General features: G+C 42.4%; 1 protein-coding gene across 3 annotated transcripts in view; it reads right to left on the reverse strand.

Moving 5' to 3' along the window:
- Nucleotides 1-21,014, reverse strand: part of LOC139378987 (Kv channel-interacting protein 4-like) — a 244,297-nt gene that overhangs the window by 52,791 nt on the left and 170,492 nt on the right. Inside the window, exon 1 of one of the 3 annotated variants that reach the window (XM_071121660.1) lies at nucleotides 13,435-13,615. The exons of the other annotated variants lie outside the window; for them this stretch is intronic. Coding sequence (XP_070977761.1) covers nucleotides 13,435-13,546 — 112 coding nt within the window. The 5' untranslated portion in view covers nucleotides 13,547-13,615. Of the gene's footprint in view, nucleotides 1-13,434; nucleotides 13,616-21,014 lie in introns of those variants that run through there. 3 annotated transcript variants of the gene reach the window in all.

Consider the following 21,014-nt stretch of genomic DNA (forward strand, 5'->3'; position numbering starts at 1 on the left):
GCAATGTTTACAGGCATTTCTAAAATAGTGGGGTAATAGGGTAATAGGGTAATTGTTGCAGTCGATTTTCATCCTGTTCACGATATTGAATAAGGATCTTGTTATAAAAAGGGAGAGTCTATGACCTGTTTTTGTTTTGAAAAAAGCAATATCCTTCTCTTTACTCCTTCAAGGTATTACCTTGCACATAACAGATGTCATGAGTGTTTCCTCTTGTGGTAGTGAAAAACAACATTTCTCCTTTATTTAATGTGAAATATGCAGAAATCACTGCACCATTTTCTGATAAAAAAAAAGTATAATTGGTTGTGTAATTTCTGTTTATGTGACAAAACAAACAGTCATTGTGTAGAGAAACATTGTACCAAATAAACCGCAGAGAAATATATTTTCCATAACCAAAATAAAAGTATTTTCAGCTGTTTGAAGCTGGTGTTCAAAACCGAATCTTAAGAATGGAAAGCATAGAAATAGCTCACATAGAACAGATCTACAGCTGTTTAGACTTGCTTTAAATGAGAATGACAGATCTATAACTCACATTTCTATGTGAATTTGGTCAGGTTGCCCAAAAAGTTACACATTGCAGCATTAAAGAAAGTGTCAAGACACAACCAATTTTGCCAGACAAGCCAGGTAGTCCCTTGACACTTTTAATTGACTTGGTCTTGGGAGGAGGGAGAGGATTTGATGAGAGTAATTTTTTTGTTACAGTCCAATATTTTTGTCAGAGGAGTCAACATACTACAACTATGTGGCACAATAAAAAAAGTACTACTTATGGCCAGTGTTGTAGTCGAGTCACTAAACCATATCCGAGTCGAATCCCAAGTCCCCTGTGCTCGAGTCCGAGATGGTCACGAGTCCCTTTGGCTATGCCATATACACCATCATAGTACGAATGAAGCCTGGGTTGGAGTGGGAAGCTAAAAGCCTGAGTAGATCTAGCTTGTTTCGTAGTATACCCCTCAGGTCCAAGTGCTCAAGTCTGAGTCACAGTGACCGGGTCTGAGGTTTTAAGTTGAACGTGGTTCCAGTCTTTTCTTAATTTTTTTCTGTTCCATATTTGAGATTGTGCCACACTGCACCATCTGCTGAAAACTTTGAAGAGCAAAACAAATGATTTGGGGTTCTTTAGACATATTTGGTATTTTGGTGACTGGTGTTTTGTAGCTCGCTCGTATTGCCGGCTTGACGACTCGATGCTTGGCTGTTGCTAAATTCGCACCTCTATTGATTTGGCTCGGATTTGGTCAAAGAAATCTGCCCAGCAACAACTAGTGGCTGGCTGGCGGGAAGATTTTCATGTGAGCATTGAAGTAGCGCAAAGATTTTCCTCATTGCACAATGGTCATAATTGCCTGTAAAATGCAATAGCCTATGAAACAAATAAGTAATACACACAGGCTCACACATATTTAATTATAATATAATGTTCAACAGTTATGTCAAATCAGTAATGATGTTGAAGGGGCTGAATGGTCTCTAGACGGAATTGGCTATTAAATAAATTGTAACAGTCTTTCAGCTACTTTATTTTGGTTGGTAATCACCCACTGATATTTGTGTAGGTTTTTATTGCAAAGTGAAAAGAAAAGGGAGACTTGTCAGAACCTGGTTATTGGATACAGGGGGGAAATTGGGAGGGTAAAGCGAGAAGACAAATTCACTTTTCTATACTCAAGGGGAGAAAGAGACAAATATCTACAGTGGCTTACGAAATAATTTTTCCTATTTTGTTGCCTTACAACCTGGAATTAAAATAGATTTTGTTGGGGGTTTGTAACACTTGATTTACACAACATGCCTACCACTTTGAAGATGAAACATATTTTTAATTGTGAAACAAACAAGAAATAAGACAAAAGAACAGAAAACTTTGAGCGTGCATAGCTATTCACCCCCCCCCCCCCCCACAAAGTCAATACTTTGTAGAGCTACATATGCAGCGATCCATCATTCCTTCAATTCTGACCTCTTCTGACCAGTTTCCCAGTCCCTGCCGATGAAAAACATTCCCACAGCATGATGCTACCACCACCATGCTTCACTGTGGGGATGGTCGTCTCGGGGTGATGAGAGGTATTGGGCCAGACATAGCATTTTCCTTGATGGCCAAAAAGTCTAATCTGACAAGAGTACCTTCTTCCATATGTTTGGGGAGTCTCCCACATGCATTTTTTTCTTTAAGCAATTACTTTTTTTCTGGCCACTCTTCCATAAAGTCCAGCTCTGTGGAGTGTACTGCTTAAAGTGGTCCTATGGACAGATGCTCCAATCTCCACTGTGGAGCTTTGCAGCTCCTTCAGGGTTATCTTTGGTCTCTTTGTTGCCTATCTGATTAATGCCCTCCTTGACTGGTCCGTGAGCTTTGGTGGGTGGCCCTCACTTGGCAGGTTTGTTGTGGTGCCATATTATATTTTTTATAATGGATTTAATGGTGCTCCGTGGGATGTTCAAAGTTTCTCATTTTTTTTTATAACCCAACCCTGATCTGTACCTCTGCCTAACTTTGTCCCTGACCTGTTTGGGGGGCTCCTTGGTTTTCATGGTTTTTATTTATTTTATTTTACATTTATTTTACTAGGCAAGTCAGTTAAGAACAAATTCTTATTTTCAATGACGGCCTAGTGGGTTAACTGCCTTGTTCAGGGGCGAGAACAACAGATTAGTACCTTGTCAGCTTGGGGATTTGAACATGCTACATTTCGGTTAATAGCCCAACGCTCTAACCACTAGGCTACCCTGCCACCCCACTTGCTTGGTAGTGCCGCTTGCTTAGTGGTGTTGTAGACTCTTGGGCCTTTCAAAACAGGTGTATATATACACTGAGATCATGTGACAGATCATGTGACACTTAAATAAAGTCCACCTGTGTGCAATCTAACTAATTATGTTACTTCTGAAGGCAATTGGTTGCATCAGATCTTATTTAGGGGCTTCGTAGGAAAGGGGGTGAATACATATGCACACACCACTTTTTCGTTTGACATTTTTTGGAATTTTTTTAAACAAGTTATGTTTTTCATTTCACTTCACCAATTTGGAATATTTTGGACAATTTTATGTCCATTACGTGAAATCTAAATAAAAATCTATTTAAATTACAGGTTGTAATGCAAAAAGGAAAAACGTCAAGGGGGTGAATACTTTTGCACTGATGTTTTACTATTCAACTCAAAACCTTTGTAAAGCTGCTTGTGTTTCTTATGTCGATATAGGACTCGTTTTACTGTGGATATAGATACTTTTGTACCTGTTTCCTCCAGCATCTTCACAAGGTCCTTTGCGGTTGTTCTGGGATTGATTTGCACTTTTCGCACCAAAGTACGTTAATCTCTAGGAGACAGAATGTGTCTCCTTCCTGAGCAGTATGACGGCAGTGTGGTCCCATGGTGTTTATACTTGCGTGCTATTGTTTGTACAGTTGAATGTGGTACATCCAGGAGTTTGGAAATTGCTCCCAAGGCTTGTGGAGACTACAATCTTTATTCTGAGGTCTTGGCTGATTTATTTAGATTTTCTCATGATGTCAAGCAAAGAGGCACTGAGTTTGAAGGTAGGCCTTGAAATACATCCACAGGTACACCTCCAATTGACTCAAATGATGTAAATTAGCCTATCAGAAGCTTCTAAAGCCATGACATCATTTTCTAGAATTTTCCAAGCTGTTTAAAAGGCACAGTCAACTTAGTGTATGTAAACTTCTGACCCACTGGAATTGTGATACAGTGAATTATAAGTGAAATAATGTGTCTGTAAACAATTGTTGGAAAAATGACTTGTGTCATGCACAAAGTAGATGTCCTAACTGACTTGCCAAAACTATAGTTTGTTAACAAGAAATTTGTGGAGTGGTTGAAAAACTAGTTTTAATGACTCCAACCTAAGTGTATGTAAACGTCCGACTTCAACTGTAGTTTCAGAATTACCTTTAATAAATGTATTCTCAGTTGCAGGCTACTGTCATACACACCACAACATCAATCTGTCAAAAACAGGGAGTAAAAGTAGCTCTAACTGCAAGTCTTAAACTGTTAAATTGAAAACAAAGGGCAAGCAAACCAACTAGTGAACTCTGCTGAAAGCCCAAGGCCAGACATCATCTCTGCCACAGACCTATTTCAGAACCCAGACTCCAAAACCAACTGCAGAGAGAACATGCACAGTTTTACGTAAGAAACGAAAGGGTAGCAAATAAATACAAATGTCTAGAAGCCATGTTTATTTTTTTCTGTCGTGACCCTCAGAACGCTGAATGACAATGATATGAATAAGACTGTCATTCAGTCTGCAGACTAAAGGTCCTTGTGATTGATGGGATTAGATGTTGGCTCGAGCTACACTGTCAAACTACTACTGACAGTTAAAAAAAGCCATAAATGTGAATCCTAGCTAAATTAGGTTTATCCACTCTTCAGACATTGTAGACATTGGATGTTGGGAAATTCTACCCAACCAGAAACAGATGGTCTAAGATGTGTGTGTATATATATATTATTATTTATTTATTCATTTTTATGAATCCTCATTTATCCTGCTACTAGGTTAATTGAAAACCAATTTGCATGTGTTACTGTGTGGCTGAGATATATTGCCTGTAAATCTATTGTCCTTGAGGCAAAGCAAATGACAACAGAGACGCAACTTTGTATGAGAAACACCTTCAAGAACACCATTAGAAGTCACTCTTTTAGCCAAATTAGAGACAAGAGAAAGGCCATGTGAGATGGTTATCTGCTAAAACACTCCTTGTTTTCTACCCTAATTGATGAGACAGCGTTTTAAAATGACGGTGTTCTGCTCTCATGTAAAAAAATAAAAGAAAGAAAGGTCTGTGTCACCAGGGCCGAGAAATATGTATCTTCCCCTGACACACTGGTATTGTCTGTACCTGGGAGGCCTTGATCAGCACTATGCACTAATAGGTGGGAGTGTGTGTGTGTGTGTGTGTGTGTGTGTGTGTGTGTGTGTGTGTGTGTGTGTGTGTGTGTGCGCGCGCGCGCGCAAAGGTCTGTGTCATCATGACCACAGCAGTCTGATTCTCAGAAGTCCTGGAGAACCAGCAGGAGGATAAGGGTTAAGTGTCAGCAGCTAATCAGTCAGATAGTAGGTAGAGGGGCTCTAGCTGACTGATTACAGCTCAGGCTTTCAATTAGCTATCCTATCCACACAAGAAGAAGAAAAAGTACACCTTATGGAACAGCGGGGACTGTGAAGCAGCACAAACATAGGCACAGACACCTGCATACAAACACACAATAACATATGCACTATAAACACACGTACACACATGGATTTTGTGCTGTAGATATGTGGTAGTAGAGTAAGGGCCTGAGAGCACACACTTAATGTGTTGTGAAATCTGTTGTGAATGTGTTGTAATGTTTAAAAAATGGTATAACTGCCTTAATTTAGCTGGACCACAGAAAGAGTAGCTGCTACCTTGGCTGCAGCTAATGGTGATCCATAATAAATACAAATACAAGGGTGTAGTGGGTCTTAAAGTCAGTTTCAGACATTGCAGACAAACTGTTAAAAGCCCAGTGCAGTCAAAAACGTGATTTACCTGTGTTTTACATATATTTCCAAACTATGAGGTTGGAATAATACTACGAAATTGTGAAAATGATCATGTCCTTTTGATGTAAGAGCTATTTGAAAAAGCTGGCTGAAATATCAGCCTGTTTTGGTGGGATGGATGGAGTTTAGGCCTGCCTGGTGACATCTCCAGGTGGAAAATTAGAGAGTTTCTCGTCTCCACTCAACCACCCCAGACATTCCTAGCTAAATTCTTGCTTGAGAAAGTGCTCATTGCTAAGAAGCTTTTTTTGTTTTCAATTAAATGGTCAAAATGAAACAATCACAGGAAGGTACTTCACTGTTACCCAGGAAGGATTTGATGTTGATATAAAAACAGCTGCATTGGACCTTTATCCGCAGCATCTGGCAGCCCCATTGCCTCTGACCACAAAACATCGGCTTTCATTTCTGCTCCTTTCTGATGATTGCCAATGATCATCAAATCAAATCAACGTTTATTTGTCACGTGCGCCGAATACAACAGGTGAAAGGTGAAATGCTTACTTACAGGCTCTAACCAATAGTGCAAAAAAGGTATTAGGTGAACAATAGGTAGGTAAAAAAATAAAAACAACAGTAAAAAGACAGGCTATACAAGTAGCGAGGCTATATATAGACACCGGTTAGTCAGGCTGATTGAGGTAGTATGTACATGTAGATATGGTTAAAGTGAATGTGCATATATGATGAACAGAGAGTAGCAATAGCGTAAAAGAGGGGTTGGCGGGTGGTGGGTGGGACACAATGCAGATAGCCCGGTTAGCCAATGTGCGGGAACAGTGGTTGGTCGGCCCAATTGAGGTAGTATGTACATGAGTGTATAGTTATAGTGACTATGCATATATGATAAACAGAGAGTAGCAGCAGCGTAACAAAGAGGGGTTGGGGGGGATCACAATGCAAATAGTCCGGGTAGCCATTTGATTACCTGTTCAGGAGTCTTATGGCTTGGGGGTAAAAACTGTTGAGAAGCCTTTTTGTCCAAGACTTGGCTCTCCAGTACCGCTTGCCATGCGGTAGTAGAGAGAATAGTCTATGGCTGGGGTCATTGACAATTTTTAGGGCCTTCCTCTGACACCGCCTGGTGTAGAGGGCCTGGATGGCAGGCAGCTTAGCCCCAGTGATGTACTGGGCCGTACACACTACCTGTTGTAATGCCTTGCGGTCAAAGGCTGAGCAATTGCCGTACCAGGCAGTGATGCAACCTGCTCTCGATGTTGCAGCTGAACCTTTTGAGGATCTCAGGACCCATGCCAAATCTTTTTAGCTTCCTGAGGGGGAATAGGCTTTGTCGTGCCCTCTTCACGACTGTCTTGGTGTGTTTGGACCAATCTAGTTTGTTGATATGGACACCAAGGAACTTGAAGCTCTCAACCTGCTCCACTACAGCCCCATCGATGAGAATGGGGGCGTGCTCGGTCCTCCTTTTCCTGTAGTCCACAATCATCTCCTTAGTCTTGGTTACGCTGAGGGATAGGTTGTTATTCTGGCACCACCAGGCCAGATCTCTGACCTCCTCCCTATTGGCTGTCTCGTCGTTGTCGGTGATCAGGCCTACCACTGTTGTGTCGTCTGCAAACTTAATGATGGTGTTGGAGTTGTGCCTGGCCATGCAGTCGTGGGTGAACAAGGAGTACAGGAGGGGACTCAGCACGCACCCCTGGGGAGCTCCAGTGTTGAGGATCAGCGTGGCAGATGTGTTGCTACCTACCCTCACCACCTGGGGGCGGCCCTTCAGGAAGTCCAGGATCCAGTTGCAGAGGGAGGTGTGTAGTCCCAGGTTCCTAAGTTTAGTGATGAGCTTTGAGGGTACTATGGTGTTGAACGCTGAGCTGTAGTCAATGAATAGCATTCTCAGATAAGTGTTCCTTTTGTCCAGTTGGGAAAGGGCAGTGTGGAGTGCAATAGAGATTGCATTATCTGTGGATCTGTTTGGGCAGTATGCAAATTAGTGGGTCTAGGGTTTCTGGGATAATGGTGTTGATGTGAGCCATTACCAACCTTTCAAAGCACTTCATGGCCACGGATGTGAGTGCTACGGGTCTGTAGTCATTTAGGCAGGTTGCCTTTGTGTTCTTTGGCATAGGGACTATGGTGGTCTGCTTGAAACAAATTAGTACTACAGACTCAATCAGGAACATGTTGAAAATGTCAGTGAAGACACCTGCCAGTTGGTCAGCACATGCCCAGAGCACCCGTCCTGGTAATCCGTCTGGCCCCTCAGCCTTGTGTATGTTGACCTGTTTAAAGGTTTTACTCACGTCAGCTACGAGAGAGGGATCACACAGTCGTCCGTAACAGCTGATGCTCTCATGCATGCCTCAGTATTGCTTGCCTCGAAGCGAGCATAGAAGTGATTTAGATAGTCTGGTAGGCTCGTGTCACTGGGCAGCTCGTGGCTGTGCTTCCCTTTGTAGTCTAATAGTTTGCAAGCCCTGCCACATAAGATGAGCGTCGGAGCCGGTGTAGTATGATTAGCCCTGTTTTGACGGTTTGATGGTTCGTCGCAGGGCATAGCAGGATTTCTTGTAAGCTTTCGGGTTAGAGTCCCGCACCTTGAAAGGGGCAGCTCTACCATGTAGCTCAGTGCGAATGTTGCCTGTAATCCATGGCTTCTGGTTGGGGTATGTACGTACAGTCACTGTGGGGACGATGTCCTCGATGCACTTATTGATAAAGCCAGTGACTGATGTGGTGTAACTCCTCAATGCCATCGGAAGAATCCCGGAACATGTTCCAGTCTGTAATAGCAAAACAGTCCTGTAGTTTAGCATCTGCTTCATCTGACCAGTTTTTTATAGACCAAGTCACTGGTGCTTCCTGCTTTAATTTGTGCTTGTAAGCAGGAATCAGGAGGATAGAGTTGTGGTCGGATTTACCAAATGGAGGGCGAGGGAGAGCTTTGTACGCGTCTCTGTGTGTGGAGTACAGGTGATCTAGATTTTTATCCCTCTGGTTGCACATTTAACATGTTGATGGAAATTTGGTAGAACTGATTTAAGTTCCCCTGCATTAAAGTCTCCGGCCACTAGGAGCGCCGCCTCTGGGTGAGTGGTTTCCTGTTTGCTTATTTCCTTATACAGCTGCCTGTATAAGTGCGATCTTAGTGCCAGCATCTGTCTGTGGTGGTAAATAAACAGCCACATAAAGTATAGCTGAAATCTCACAAGGCAAGTAGTGTGGCATGCAATTTATCACAATATACTCTACTTCAGGCGAGCAAAATCTAGGGACTTCCTTAGATTTTGTGCACCAGCTACTGTTTACAAATATGCACAGACCCCCCCCCCCCCCCGTCTTACTGGAGTGTGCTGTTCTATCTTGCCGGTGCAGCGTGTATCCCGCTAGCTGAATATCCATGTCGTCGTTCAGCCACGATTCCGTGAAACATAGGATATTACAGTTTTTGATGTCGCGTTGGTAGGATATTTGTGAGCGAACCTCGTCTAGTTTATTGTCCAATGACTGCACGTTGGCGAGAAGTATTGACGGTAATGGCAGCTTTCCCATTCGCCTTTTCCGGGTCCTGACCAGGCATCTGGCTCTTTGTCCTCTGTACCTGCGTCGCCTCCTCTTGCAAATAACAGGGATGATGGCACTGTCGGGTGTTTGGAGAATGTCTTGTGCTTCTTGCTTGTTGAAGAAAAAATGTGTCTTAATCTGAGGTGAGTGATCGCTGTCCTGATGTCCAGAAGCTCTTTTTTGCCGTATGATACGGTTGCAGAAACATTATGTACAAAACAAGTTACAAATAACGCGAAAAAAACCACATAATAACACAATTGGTTGGGCGCCCGTAAAACTGCTGGCATTTCTTCCGGCGCCATTTTGTCGAGACACCTAGCAGGTGATCTACTGTGCCGAAGTTCCTTAAACTGTGTCTCATCCTTTAGGACAATATAGTTCAGCCAACCACAAACTAGAAAATGATAACTAGAAATAGAAAGCGTGCTTTCTAGTGTGGATCATGTGATGTTACCAGAACATTGAAATGAAATGGGACAAATAGTGTGTTTTGCAGAGATATTTCTCAGAAGTGATCCAAGCGTGCTAACCGAACACTCCCTGGGTTGTACTGTACACAAGGGCCAGTATAGTCAGCTGTGAATGGGAATATAATCTAGAAGGTTTTATCTGTGGATAGCAGATGAAGGCATACAGTACTATTACTGGACTGTGGCATACCGGAGGGTCCTATGGGGTACTGTAATTGACAGCAATGAGAACCTCAGAGCACACCCCGAGCATAATGAGAACCAAGTACATGTTCAGTTAGTTTAATCAATTTCAGGCTATGGTTGCAAAAGAGGAAGGACGAGTGCATTTATGTATCTTTTACCAAGAATAGAAAGAGATTGATTGTTCAATGAGATTGGGTAAGTGTTCTTTATATAACTGTACCTTGATCAAGAACTCAAAGATGAATATTCCAGTAATGTTTTTAAAAGAAAATGTACATTTTTCTATTCGACCTTTGATTACCAAATTATTTTGATTAATTTTGACTTGCCTGGTTAAAAAGGTTCAAAAAATAAAATTATTATTATTATCAGACATCTGGAAGACTACCTGAACAGCCTATCCTTCCATTCTAGAAGAGGCTAGTTGGGCATGATAATTGTCACGATCATCTGATCTATGGGATAGTGACCACATCATCTGGTCTAAGCAGGTTTCTACCACACGCTGTGGAGGTTGATATCTTAATCCAACCTCCATGGCAATAGATCAATACAATGACCGCTGCTGGTATTGAAAATTAGGACAATTGTCTTTCAAAGTAAAGGACTAAAGATTTAACATACAGTATATCAGCCTAATTTAGTGTCCATTATGAGATACACTTGAACTTGCTTGTTGAACCGCATAGGAAAAACACAAGATCAAACCTTGAGAATAACAGTGTGATACTGAAAGCATGTTTGCATATGACCACAATTAATATTGATTAATCAATGGCATTTGAGACCTATATATATATACACACACACACACACACACACATTTTCTACATTGTAGAATAATAGGGAAGACATCGAAACTATAAAAATAACACATATATGGAATCATGTAGTAACCAAAAAAAAGTGTTAAACAAATCAAAATATATTTTATATTTAAGATTCTTCAAAGTAGACACATTTTGCCTCTTGAAATCTATGGCAAGACCTGAAAATAGTTGTCTAGCAATGATCAACAACCAACTTGACAGAACTTGAAGACTTTTGAAAATAATAATCAATCTAGGTGTGGAAAGCTCTTAAGAGACTTACCCAGAAAGATTCACAGCTGTAGGTGCTGTCAAAAGTGATTCTAACATTGACTCAGGGGGTTGAACACTTACCTAATCAAGAGTGTGCAAAGCTGTCAACAAGGCAACGGGAGGCTACTTTGAAGAATCTCAAAAAATAAAATATTTTTGGATTTGTTGAACACTTTTTTGGTTACTACATGATTCAATTTGTGTTATTTCGTAGTTTTGATGTTTTTACTATTATTCTACAATGTAGAAAATAGTAAAAAATAAAGAAAAACCCTTGAATGAGTAGGTGTGTCCAAACCTTTAACTGGTACTGTATATTAGTGTTTTGTAGATCAGTGACAAAAAAAAGAGACAATTAAATCAATTTTAATCACACTTTATAGCTGTCACGGTTGTTAGAATGGATGGACCAAGGCGCAGCGTGATTTGAGTTCCACATATTTATTTAAAGTGAAACTTCTAAACAAAACAATAAACAAACACCGACCGTGAACAAACAGCACGCACATCAGCACTCAACAAAACAATATCCCACAAAGCAGGTGGGAGAAAGGGCTTCCTAAATATGATCCCCAATTAGAGACAAAGAACATCAGCTGCCTCTAATTGGGAACCATACTAAGAGCACCGACATAGAAATGAAAAGACTAGAACACCCCCCCTAGTCACGCTCTGACCTAAACACCATAGAGAACCAAGGGCTCTCTATGGTCAGGGCGTGACAATAGCACAACAAAATGTGGAAAAAAGTCAAGCGGTGTGAATACTTTCTGTAAATATATTTCAAGATGTTGTGTATCCCTGGAAATAATCAGAATTCATGTAAACATTACATAACTTGTCCAAATAAAGTGGTATCTTGGCACAACTTACCCAGTGTATGAGGTAAGTTGTGCATAGGGGCAAGGTCTGTTGCGGGGCCTACACATTTCTGTACTAAATTAAATATTACCACTAACTGTCTTTATTTCCCAAACAAAATTCAACACAATCACAAATCACTTTTTTGCCTTTTTAATCACTCTAAGCATATTTTAACACAGGCTTTACACCTAACAAACAACTTGCACTTTTTAAAAACACTTTTAACATAGGCCAGGCCCTATTGTTACCTCATATCCCAGCAATAATGCCCTCAATTACACTCAACTTGCCTTTGGCTAAACTTACCCCATAGCCATTGGCTCAATTTACCCAAAGGCAAACATTTAGACTATATTAGCCCACACAGCTACAAGGATGCACTTTCATGCTAGGTTTAGGACCTCATATTGAGGTGTATAGAGACCCCAACTGATATATAAAACCATCTTAAAAGTATCTACTTCGGTTTAGATACAAGTATCATAAAACCTCTAACACAATACATTCATTTGGTTTCTTCCTTCAGACTCCATGAAATGATGACCTCTTCCTAAAAATGTGGTCAAATTATACATTTTGAGCCAGCTGTGCCATCAGAGACTCTGGGTTCGCGCCCAGGCTCTGTCGTAACCGGCCGCGACCGTGAGGTCGGTGGGGCGACGCACAATTGGCCTAGCGTCGTCCGGGTTAGGGAGGGCTTGGTCGGTAGGGATGTCCTTGTCTCATCGCGTACCAGCGACTCCTGTGGCGGGCCGGGCGCAGTGCGCGCTAACCAAGGTTGCCAGGTGCACGGTGTTTCCTCCGACACATTGGTGCGGCTGGCTTCCGGGTTGGATGCGCGCTGTGTTAAGAAGCAGTGCGGCTTGGTTGGGTTGTGTATCGGAGGACGCATGACTTTCAACCTTCGTCTCTCCCGAGCCCGTACGGGAGTTGTAGCGATGAGACAAGATAGTAGCTACTACAACAATTGGATACCACGAAATTGGGGAGAAAAAGGGGTAAAAATTAAAATTAAAATAAAATTTAAAAAATAATAATAATTATACATTTTGTGTATGGTTTCTTAGAAACAAGGGGTGGCTCAACTAACCATTTGGCTCAACTTTACCTCACTCCCCCCTACTCTAGGACTAGAGATGAGAAACGCTGGTTCAAGAAACCTAAAATGCTGAACGACTTAAAGTGGCACAAATCTAACTTGGCCTGTAGGCCAATATAAAGCATAATTGGCGATTATTTAATGTCTCTCAGTTGCCTCTAGTACCCATAGCTTCCCCGGCTACCTTTGATGCAGTGTCGCTTAATGCTCTCTTCTGAGTTCTGGATCCCTCAGTCATTTCCCGAAACTCCTCAATTAACACAGTAGTTGACCCCGTCTCTCTCTCTGTGCTGTATTGCCATTCCTTTTCCCAGTTTCACAAACTGCCCTCCAAGACACAACTCCAAATTCAAGCCTTATTTGCAAGAAAGGAGTGACAATGTTTCCAAAGCAATATACTATAAATACAGTACAAAACATGTTACATATAGGAACTTATCCAAGCAAATTACAAATTCCAAGCAAATTACAACAGAGTATAATCAAGTTAGGAGAACCACCAATGGACAGATCACTCTTGGATACACTACAAACTATTCCCAGCCCCTCGCTCCCTCGCTCCCTCTTCGCTCTCCATCTCTCAGTTTCGCTCTCCTTTCTATCTCTGTTTCTGTTCATCTCTTACCCTCTGAGAAGTTGATGAGTCCCAGCAGATGCAGCAGCTTGAGCGAGGCACACACCAGCACCACGATTCCCACCGCCTGCAGCCCCTCAGTCTCCCACAACGCGTTCAGCATGCCTCCACCATGCCCCAGCTCCGGCCCCGACCCAGCCTCCTCGCGCTCGGGATCTGCGTCCCCTGTGCTCCAGTTCCCCCGCGCCCTCTCCACCTCCGTCGCACCTACCCACACGCCTGCTCACTCCCCAAATCCAGACAGGGTGGGATGGAAGCTGAACGGTGGATGAGGAGAAGACGTCTGCCTTAGAGTCCCAGAAAGTCTGCTAGAGGCATACAGGAAATGTCCCACAGAGTTGCTAAGAAGTAAGAGAATGGTGTTATGGTGCCAAAAACATAACGTGGCTCCTGAAGTGTTTAAAGTGTGCCTTATTCTCTTTCACTCTCTTTGTCTATGTATCTCTCTCTGTCAAGGGAGATTAGTGTATGTGAGCGCTACGGATGAGGAGAGAATGAACTATGTTCCCTCTGACAGTAGCGCTCTCTGAGACGGGAAAGAGGCAGAGGAGGGAGGGAATAAAAGAGCAAGAGGGAGGGAGGTAGAGAGAGGAGCTGTGGATGTTAAAATGGCCAGCTTCAGTCCAAACGCCCAGCTTCAGTCAGCTGATTCTAGCCATCCTTTATGGTTAGTTCTGGTCGGGCAGCTTAGTCTCCTATTCAGAGGTCCCCCACTTTTGTTAGTGCCTTATTGGTCAAGGTCACGCCAAATACTTATAACCACATCTCCTTCAACCACATCAGTTGCCTTGATTCCCGGGACTTCAGTTTCAGTTAGTGTCTGACCCCAGCACGCTGTGTGGTCAGAAACGTGCTTTCCCCATGCTGATGAGCACCTTCACAGTTTTCCCTCCTGCAGAACTTTTCCTCCTGTGGACTGAATCCCTGTACATGTATGTCTGATGTTTAATTGTGCATCTAAACGACCACATAGTTTATGTCAGTTCTCACTGGACATGATTCTCAGTTATCTGAACCATGAGTGGTCAGATGTGTGTGTGATGTGTGTGTGAATGTGGACATGTTCTTCAATTAAACTCCCCTTAACCTGGACATCCGCCTCATCCTTGTTCTGACCGGACATACTGTAGTGGTTGCTACGGGTCTTAAGCCAGCACCTAAGGTTTCTTATTATATGTATGGTAATTTGATTCTCTACCACCCTACCCCTATTTTTCAGTGGTACTAAAGGTTACAGTCTCACACACTGCGTACTTAAACTGAGTGTACAAAACATTAGGAACACCTGCTCTTTCCATGACATAGACTGACCAGGTGAACCCAGGTGAAAGCTATGATCCCTTATCGATGCCACATATTAAATCCATTTCAATCAGTATAAATGAAGGGGAGGAGACCGATTTAAAGAAGGCTAAGAGACATGGAGATATGGACTTGAGACAATAGAGATATGGATTGTGTATGTGTGCCTTTCAGAAGATGAATGGGCAAGACAAAATATGTAAGTGCCTTTGAACAAGGTATGGTAGTAGGTGCCAGGCACACTGGTTTAAGTGTGTCAAGAACTGCAACGCTGCTGGGTTTTTCACCCTCAACAGTTTCCCGTGTGTATGAAGAATGGTCCATCGCCCAAAGGACATCCAGCCAACTTGACACAACTGTGGGATTCATTAGAGTCAACATGGGCCTGTCTGTCCATCTCTGTGGAACACTTTTAACACCTTGTAGAGTCCATGCCCCGCCAAATCGAGGCTGCTCTGAGGGCAAAGTGGAGTGCCTCTCAATATTAGGGAGGTGTTCCTAATGTTTTCTACACTGAGTGTAAATATTAAATTACCCCAAAAGGGACAATCAACAAATCAGGTCAATCTGCAATGGACACTAGGCCAGTGAGTCATATGAACACATAGTACAGTTTTCTGGCATTATTACATGAAAAAAAGTAGGCAACATTCTGGGGGTAGTGGTCTAAATTGGGTTGGAGCACAACTATTGGCTACTGGGACAGTTGTATATTTACATAAATACTAGGGCTGGAACGAAATCAGTACCGCGATACTCATTAGGTAAACAGCCCTAATGTTGGAAACAAACATCATTATGTTGTCATCCAGAGTCACATTTATTTATTTTCCAATCTATAGCACACAAACAGTTTGTGTTTACATTTTTGCCATGAAAAAATATTGTGATGCTGTTATTGTCCCGGGCCTAATAAATACATTGTTTCCCATGGGAGCATGAATTGATCACATCACATGGTAATAATGAGAAAGAGTCCATTTGAAAGGGCGATGGAAAGCTACAGGGACAACAACAACACAGATTAAAATAGTCAGTCAATTAGGAAAGTGGAAACTTCAATCTACATACTAATAGCAGCTTCCATTTCGGTGCTTAATTGTAACACAAAGCTAGAATCCTTAGTTGCTACATACATTTTGGGACTTATAAATGAATGACATAACTTATAAATGCCTCGTGAGCTTGGTTCAACTGTCGTAACCCATCAGAACCCAACATATAAACTTGTTTCACTCCAATGTTTATAAACAATGTAAACGTTAACTAACACTGTATAGCATCAACACATGGTTTAAACTATAATGTTGATCTCCTGGATGGTCAGTCCTCGCATCCATAGCTTTGACTATGAATTTGAGATTGTTTACATTTCTCCAGGCCCCTCCCTCAGTGTTTTTACCAAAACAGAGACGGGGTGTCACTTTGTTACCGCACGGCAAGCGGTACCGGAGCACCAAGTCTAGGTCCAAAGGGCTTCCAGCTTCTACCCCCCCAAGCCATAAGACTCCTGAACAGCTAATCAAATGGCTACCCAGACTATTTGCATTGTCCCCCCCCCTTCCCCTCTTTTACGCTGCTGCTACTCTGTTTATTATCTATGCATAGTCACTTTAACTCTACCTACATGTACATATTACCTCAATGACCTCGACTAACAGATGCCCCCGCACATTGACTCTGTACCAGTACCCCCTGTATATAGCCTCGCTACTGTTATATTTACTGCTGCTCTTTAATGATTATTTTTTGATTTTTTTTACAAATCTATTTTTTACTTAACACTTATTCTTCTTAAAACATTGTTGGTTAAGGGCTTGTAAGTAAACATTTCACTGTAAGGTCTGTTGTATTCGGCGCACGTGACAAATAACATTTGATTTGAATTAAGGACTCTAGCGTTAATGGTTTAAGCTCCTGTCTAACTGAACTGTAGCTTGGAAGGAGAATTCATTTGAATCTGGAACCTGTGCCAAAAAGCATAAAATGCTAATTGATTGCCCTATCATATCAAATGGGGCTGAGGGAAGGGGTGTGCACTAACTCGAGAAGCTAAAAGCCAGTGATCATACCACCACCTACCGGTCTGCTAAAAGAACTGTTCATAATACCACCGACTGGTTTAGGAATTATTCTGAGCTGTTCTCCATCCACCCACTGAACCCTCCTTTCCTTTCATTTTGTGGATAACAGCTTGACTGATAACACCTTCATTACATCTGGTACCGCAAGTCCCCCATAAAGAAACATTGATACCCATTTTCATTTACGTTTTGCTCAAGTTTACACAGCTCTTACACAGAATGTAAATTCAAGGACAAATGAAAACAATATTTTCATCTTCTCCTCGCATGAATAATTTAGTGCAATAAAAAAAATAATAATAATTCACCAACATACTGTATTTCATGAAAATGGCCTCTGGCCTTGTGATCGTTTATTGGTAAGCGTCTCATTCACAGTGCTATGTCACTAAATATCACTCTAAAAGGCCCCTGGGAGGAAGGGATCTCAAAGATCAGATGTGTGTTATTGCAGGAGAGATACTAAGGACATATGAAGGGTAATCTGTGTTACAGGTGTAAAATGCAGTATGTAGCTCGCTACCAAAGTTCAACATAACTGGGTTCTCACTGGAGATGGGAATGTTGTGTTTTTTTACTGACGGCAAAATTTCAAGCTAACATCAACGAGAACAAAATAAAAGCAATATTGCACTGCAAATTGAATAGTAGATTACACGCCTACAGAATGATGCGCATCCTCCTTTTAAATAATGTGATAGGGTAAGACCAACATTTGAGTTTTTCAAAACAACCACCATGATTGTTTTTGTAGTTGCGTAACATCCAACGTCTTAACCTCCAGGCCACTACAGGGCTCCACCAAAGCTGAAGGAGAAGACAACCAGGATAAAGTCACGAGATTAGATAATGTGTGTATTACGAGTCTGCAACATAAGCTGCATGTGCATAGCCATCTACAATTACCTAAAAATGTTGGTGTATGTAGACCTACGCATATATTCGCACACCCACGATATAGACTGATATAGCCTGCACCAACATCACCAAACTCACACCTCTGATGTCAGCACATGAAGTCTGGCAGCACATCAGTAAAGGTAGAATCATATCATCCCACAGGACAATGGAGGAGTGAGTCATTCAGTCACCAGCACACATCTCTAGTCGCCCATGGTGTCAATTCACTGAACCGCTGGGGAGAGACAGATTTCTTCAAGATCTTCTCAGTGGAGGTTACAGCCCCAGAATGGAGATAGATGGATGGTGAATAAAACATGGGGCCAATGGACCAATCATAACCTCTCCAGTGCATACGGATGCTGTAACCGTAGTGATTAACAATTGAAGACATGAGGGCAGACAGACACCAATGGGAAGAGAGAGAAAGAGTGTTCTTCATACATCATAGTTACAGATGAACATAAAATAGATACTGTAGGTATGTTTGATTGATTGTTTTTCCAAAGGAAGGCATGATCAACTGGCAGAACAGGCAATGTGTGTGAATCTGGTCAAACCTTTTTTTGTGGGAATAGAATCAAACAGTGCAAGTCCCCATAGAGTTCCCATTTTCCGACAACATCTGTCTGCCGACGTGTCCAGAGGTGCCAGTGTCAGAAAATGTCATTCGGCCGCAACGAGGAATCAGTCTCCATTCTGAGACTGATTCCTTATGATGGAGCACGATGTGCCACTGACAAACCCGAGGCTTTTGTTGCTCTGTCTTACACGGCAGGCCAGGCAGGCTGGGAGTTTGATTTTTGGAACAGATTAAATATTTTCTCTCTCATGGCTTTGTCTCGCTGCCCTCCAGCCTGCCTGGCCTGCCATATTCGCTGGGGGGGGGATGTTATCACCAGGAGTCTGGAGGCCGGGCCACGGAGGAAGAGGAAGAAGTCAAAGTCCACTACATCAACAGTGTGTGTCTGTCTGGAAGCTGGAGCTCCTTTTGCACAGGCAATAGCAACGACAGAATTCAATCATTAAGTAGCATCATGGAAAGGCAGCAATCGATGAATAAGCACCATACCCCAGTGGGATTGTCTTTGTCAATGGGCAAATGTCTTTGCAGCAGAACTTTAACGTTTAGAGTAACTGAGGTTTTAATGCCAAAACCCAAGACAAAGATGATTCCAGAATGATAATTCACACACACATGAACACCACTGGGGAGAAATTAATGACATTTTCTGTTGTTGAACATGTAACCCCATTCCTTGTTTATTAGTTTCCCACCATGCATACCTAGCTACTAGCCAGGTAGCCCAGAGTAGACATTGAGCTGCCGCGAATCTACAGGACCAAGAGGAGACGGGAGCCATCATCAATCAAAACGATGACGATCGGCGGACAGGCAAAAACGAGTTCTTCTGCGTGTTCTCAGATTAGCGAAAACCTGAAGCGGTCTGCTCAGGCATGCAATACGGCTTTGGTGTTTAGGTTGTTTTCTGGGAGCACGTTAAAATGAGCCCATCATATTTACAGAGGCATCGCCTGTGAAGGGGATGGCAATTAGAAGCTATGAACCGAGGCTACCTGTAGTGGAGCTGCATTCACAATGAATGGTGGAGGAACTCTTACGATGCAGAGACATTTCTTCGTGGCCTCTTTGGATCTTGCAGACACACATGCAGACACACAAAGGAGAATGTCACATGCACACAAGTAAACATCTACAGATGCCGCATGCCTACATCAAAAGGGCACGAGATCCCTTAGGTCTGACAATAGGCTTATCGCTCACTCTAATGGGTTACATATGCCCCTTTAATATTTATTGCCATCGAGCCCCAGGGCTTTTTGTGAGAATTGTTCATCTCAAACGAGTGACAGTGATTTATTTTCACAACACCCAAGTTGACAGGGTGCCCTGGGCTTGCTCAATCACATGTTAGTGCTCAACTCCCTTCATGCCATCTTAGCCATATTTTATCTATGTGTATCGATACAAAATTAACACGTAGCCTACTATAGCTAAAATGATAGCATGCATCACATACTGGTATGATATTGATTGGACCATTTACACAGTGAGTTGCTATTGGCTGTTAACCCTCATGGCTCTATTGACAGATACAGGTGGACAATGGGTCCAATCAGTTGTACACCCAGCTGGAAAGGCAGTGAATGGCCAGTCAATGGCATTGTCTGCAGGTGGACAGTCACACAAAAGCCAGGGTTTTGAAGTCAGGACAGCATGCTGCTGCAGATAACGTTGACCTCTGTTCCATCCGTCTTAGCCTGGGTGTTAACATATTCCAAAAGCCTTACTGTGGACATCCTGCATGGAAGACAGAGGGCAAGCTCTTCACATGAAGGACTAGCTTTGTCCTTCTGATTTACAGTATAGGCTAGGCTACCGTCCTTCAGAAGCAAGGTACCACAAAAAATGTTGCTGAAGAATTAGATACGAGGTGGCTGAAAAACAGCGCGGAAAGTGGACATAGCGAGTGAGCGCCCGCAACAGTCTGTCCAAACACGGGATTTGGTGGGCAAATCCTGGTTGCTGAGAGGAAATCCCTTCAGGCAATTATCGCTTGAAGGCATCATGAACATGGCGAAGAAATAGGAAAGGTATAATGCGTGTCATCTGTGTTCAATCTAAGTGTCCTTGGTTCAAGTCAGGGGTAGAGTCCGAAGCAAAGAAAGGTTGTCAATGTTCATGGTTTGTCCTATTGACCAACTGTCAATGAGGTCTGGTCTCTAAAAACGTCAAAGCATCGATTTTCTGCTGATGACAAGCACATACATAGCCTACCAAGAGCCTTTAGAAAAAGACAACGTACAGTGATGGAGGAGAGCGCCACAAAAGTCAAATTGATCAGTTCAAGCGCCACAAACATTTTAGACAAATATGTACGGCCTCCAAAGCTTTTCCTCCAATCACAATGGGTGAGTAACACTGCTTGATTACTGACTCAACACAGTACAACTCAAACTAAACGGGTCAATGGCGGCACGCACTCTGACCCGTTATCCCACCATCCTTCTAAGTCAAAAGCAGGCAGCATGGTTCTGAAAAGTGCTGAAAACAAATTGGCTCCCGATTTAAAATGAAGATAGAGAACAAGCTATGAAGGAAAATGCAGGTATAGCCAACTGGAGCAAAAATAATATTGTGATATTGTCAAAATACCCTGATATGTAACTATCGATCCCTCCCCATCACTAAAAGTAATGTATTATGGATCTGTTGGCTGAGAATGTCGAGGAAGAAAATACCCACTGGTTGTGTTGATGATG

The sequence above is a fragment of the Oncorhynchus clarkii genome, chromosome 21 (genome assembly GCF_045791955.1).
Source record: "Oncorhynchus clarkii lewisi isolate Uvic-CL-2024 chromosome 21, UVic_Ocla_1.0, whole genome shotgun sequence".
Classification (NCBI taxonomy): Eukaryota; Metazoa; Chordata; class Actinopteri; order Salmoniformes; family Salmonidae; genus Oncorhynchus; species Oncorhynchus clarkii.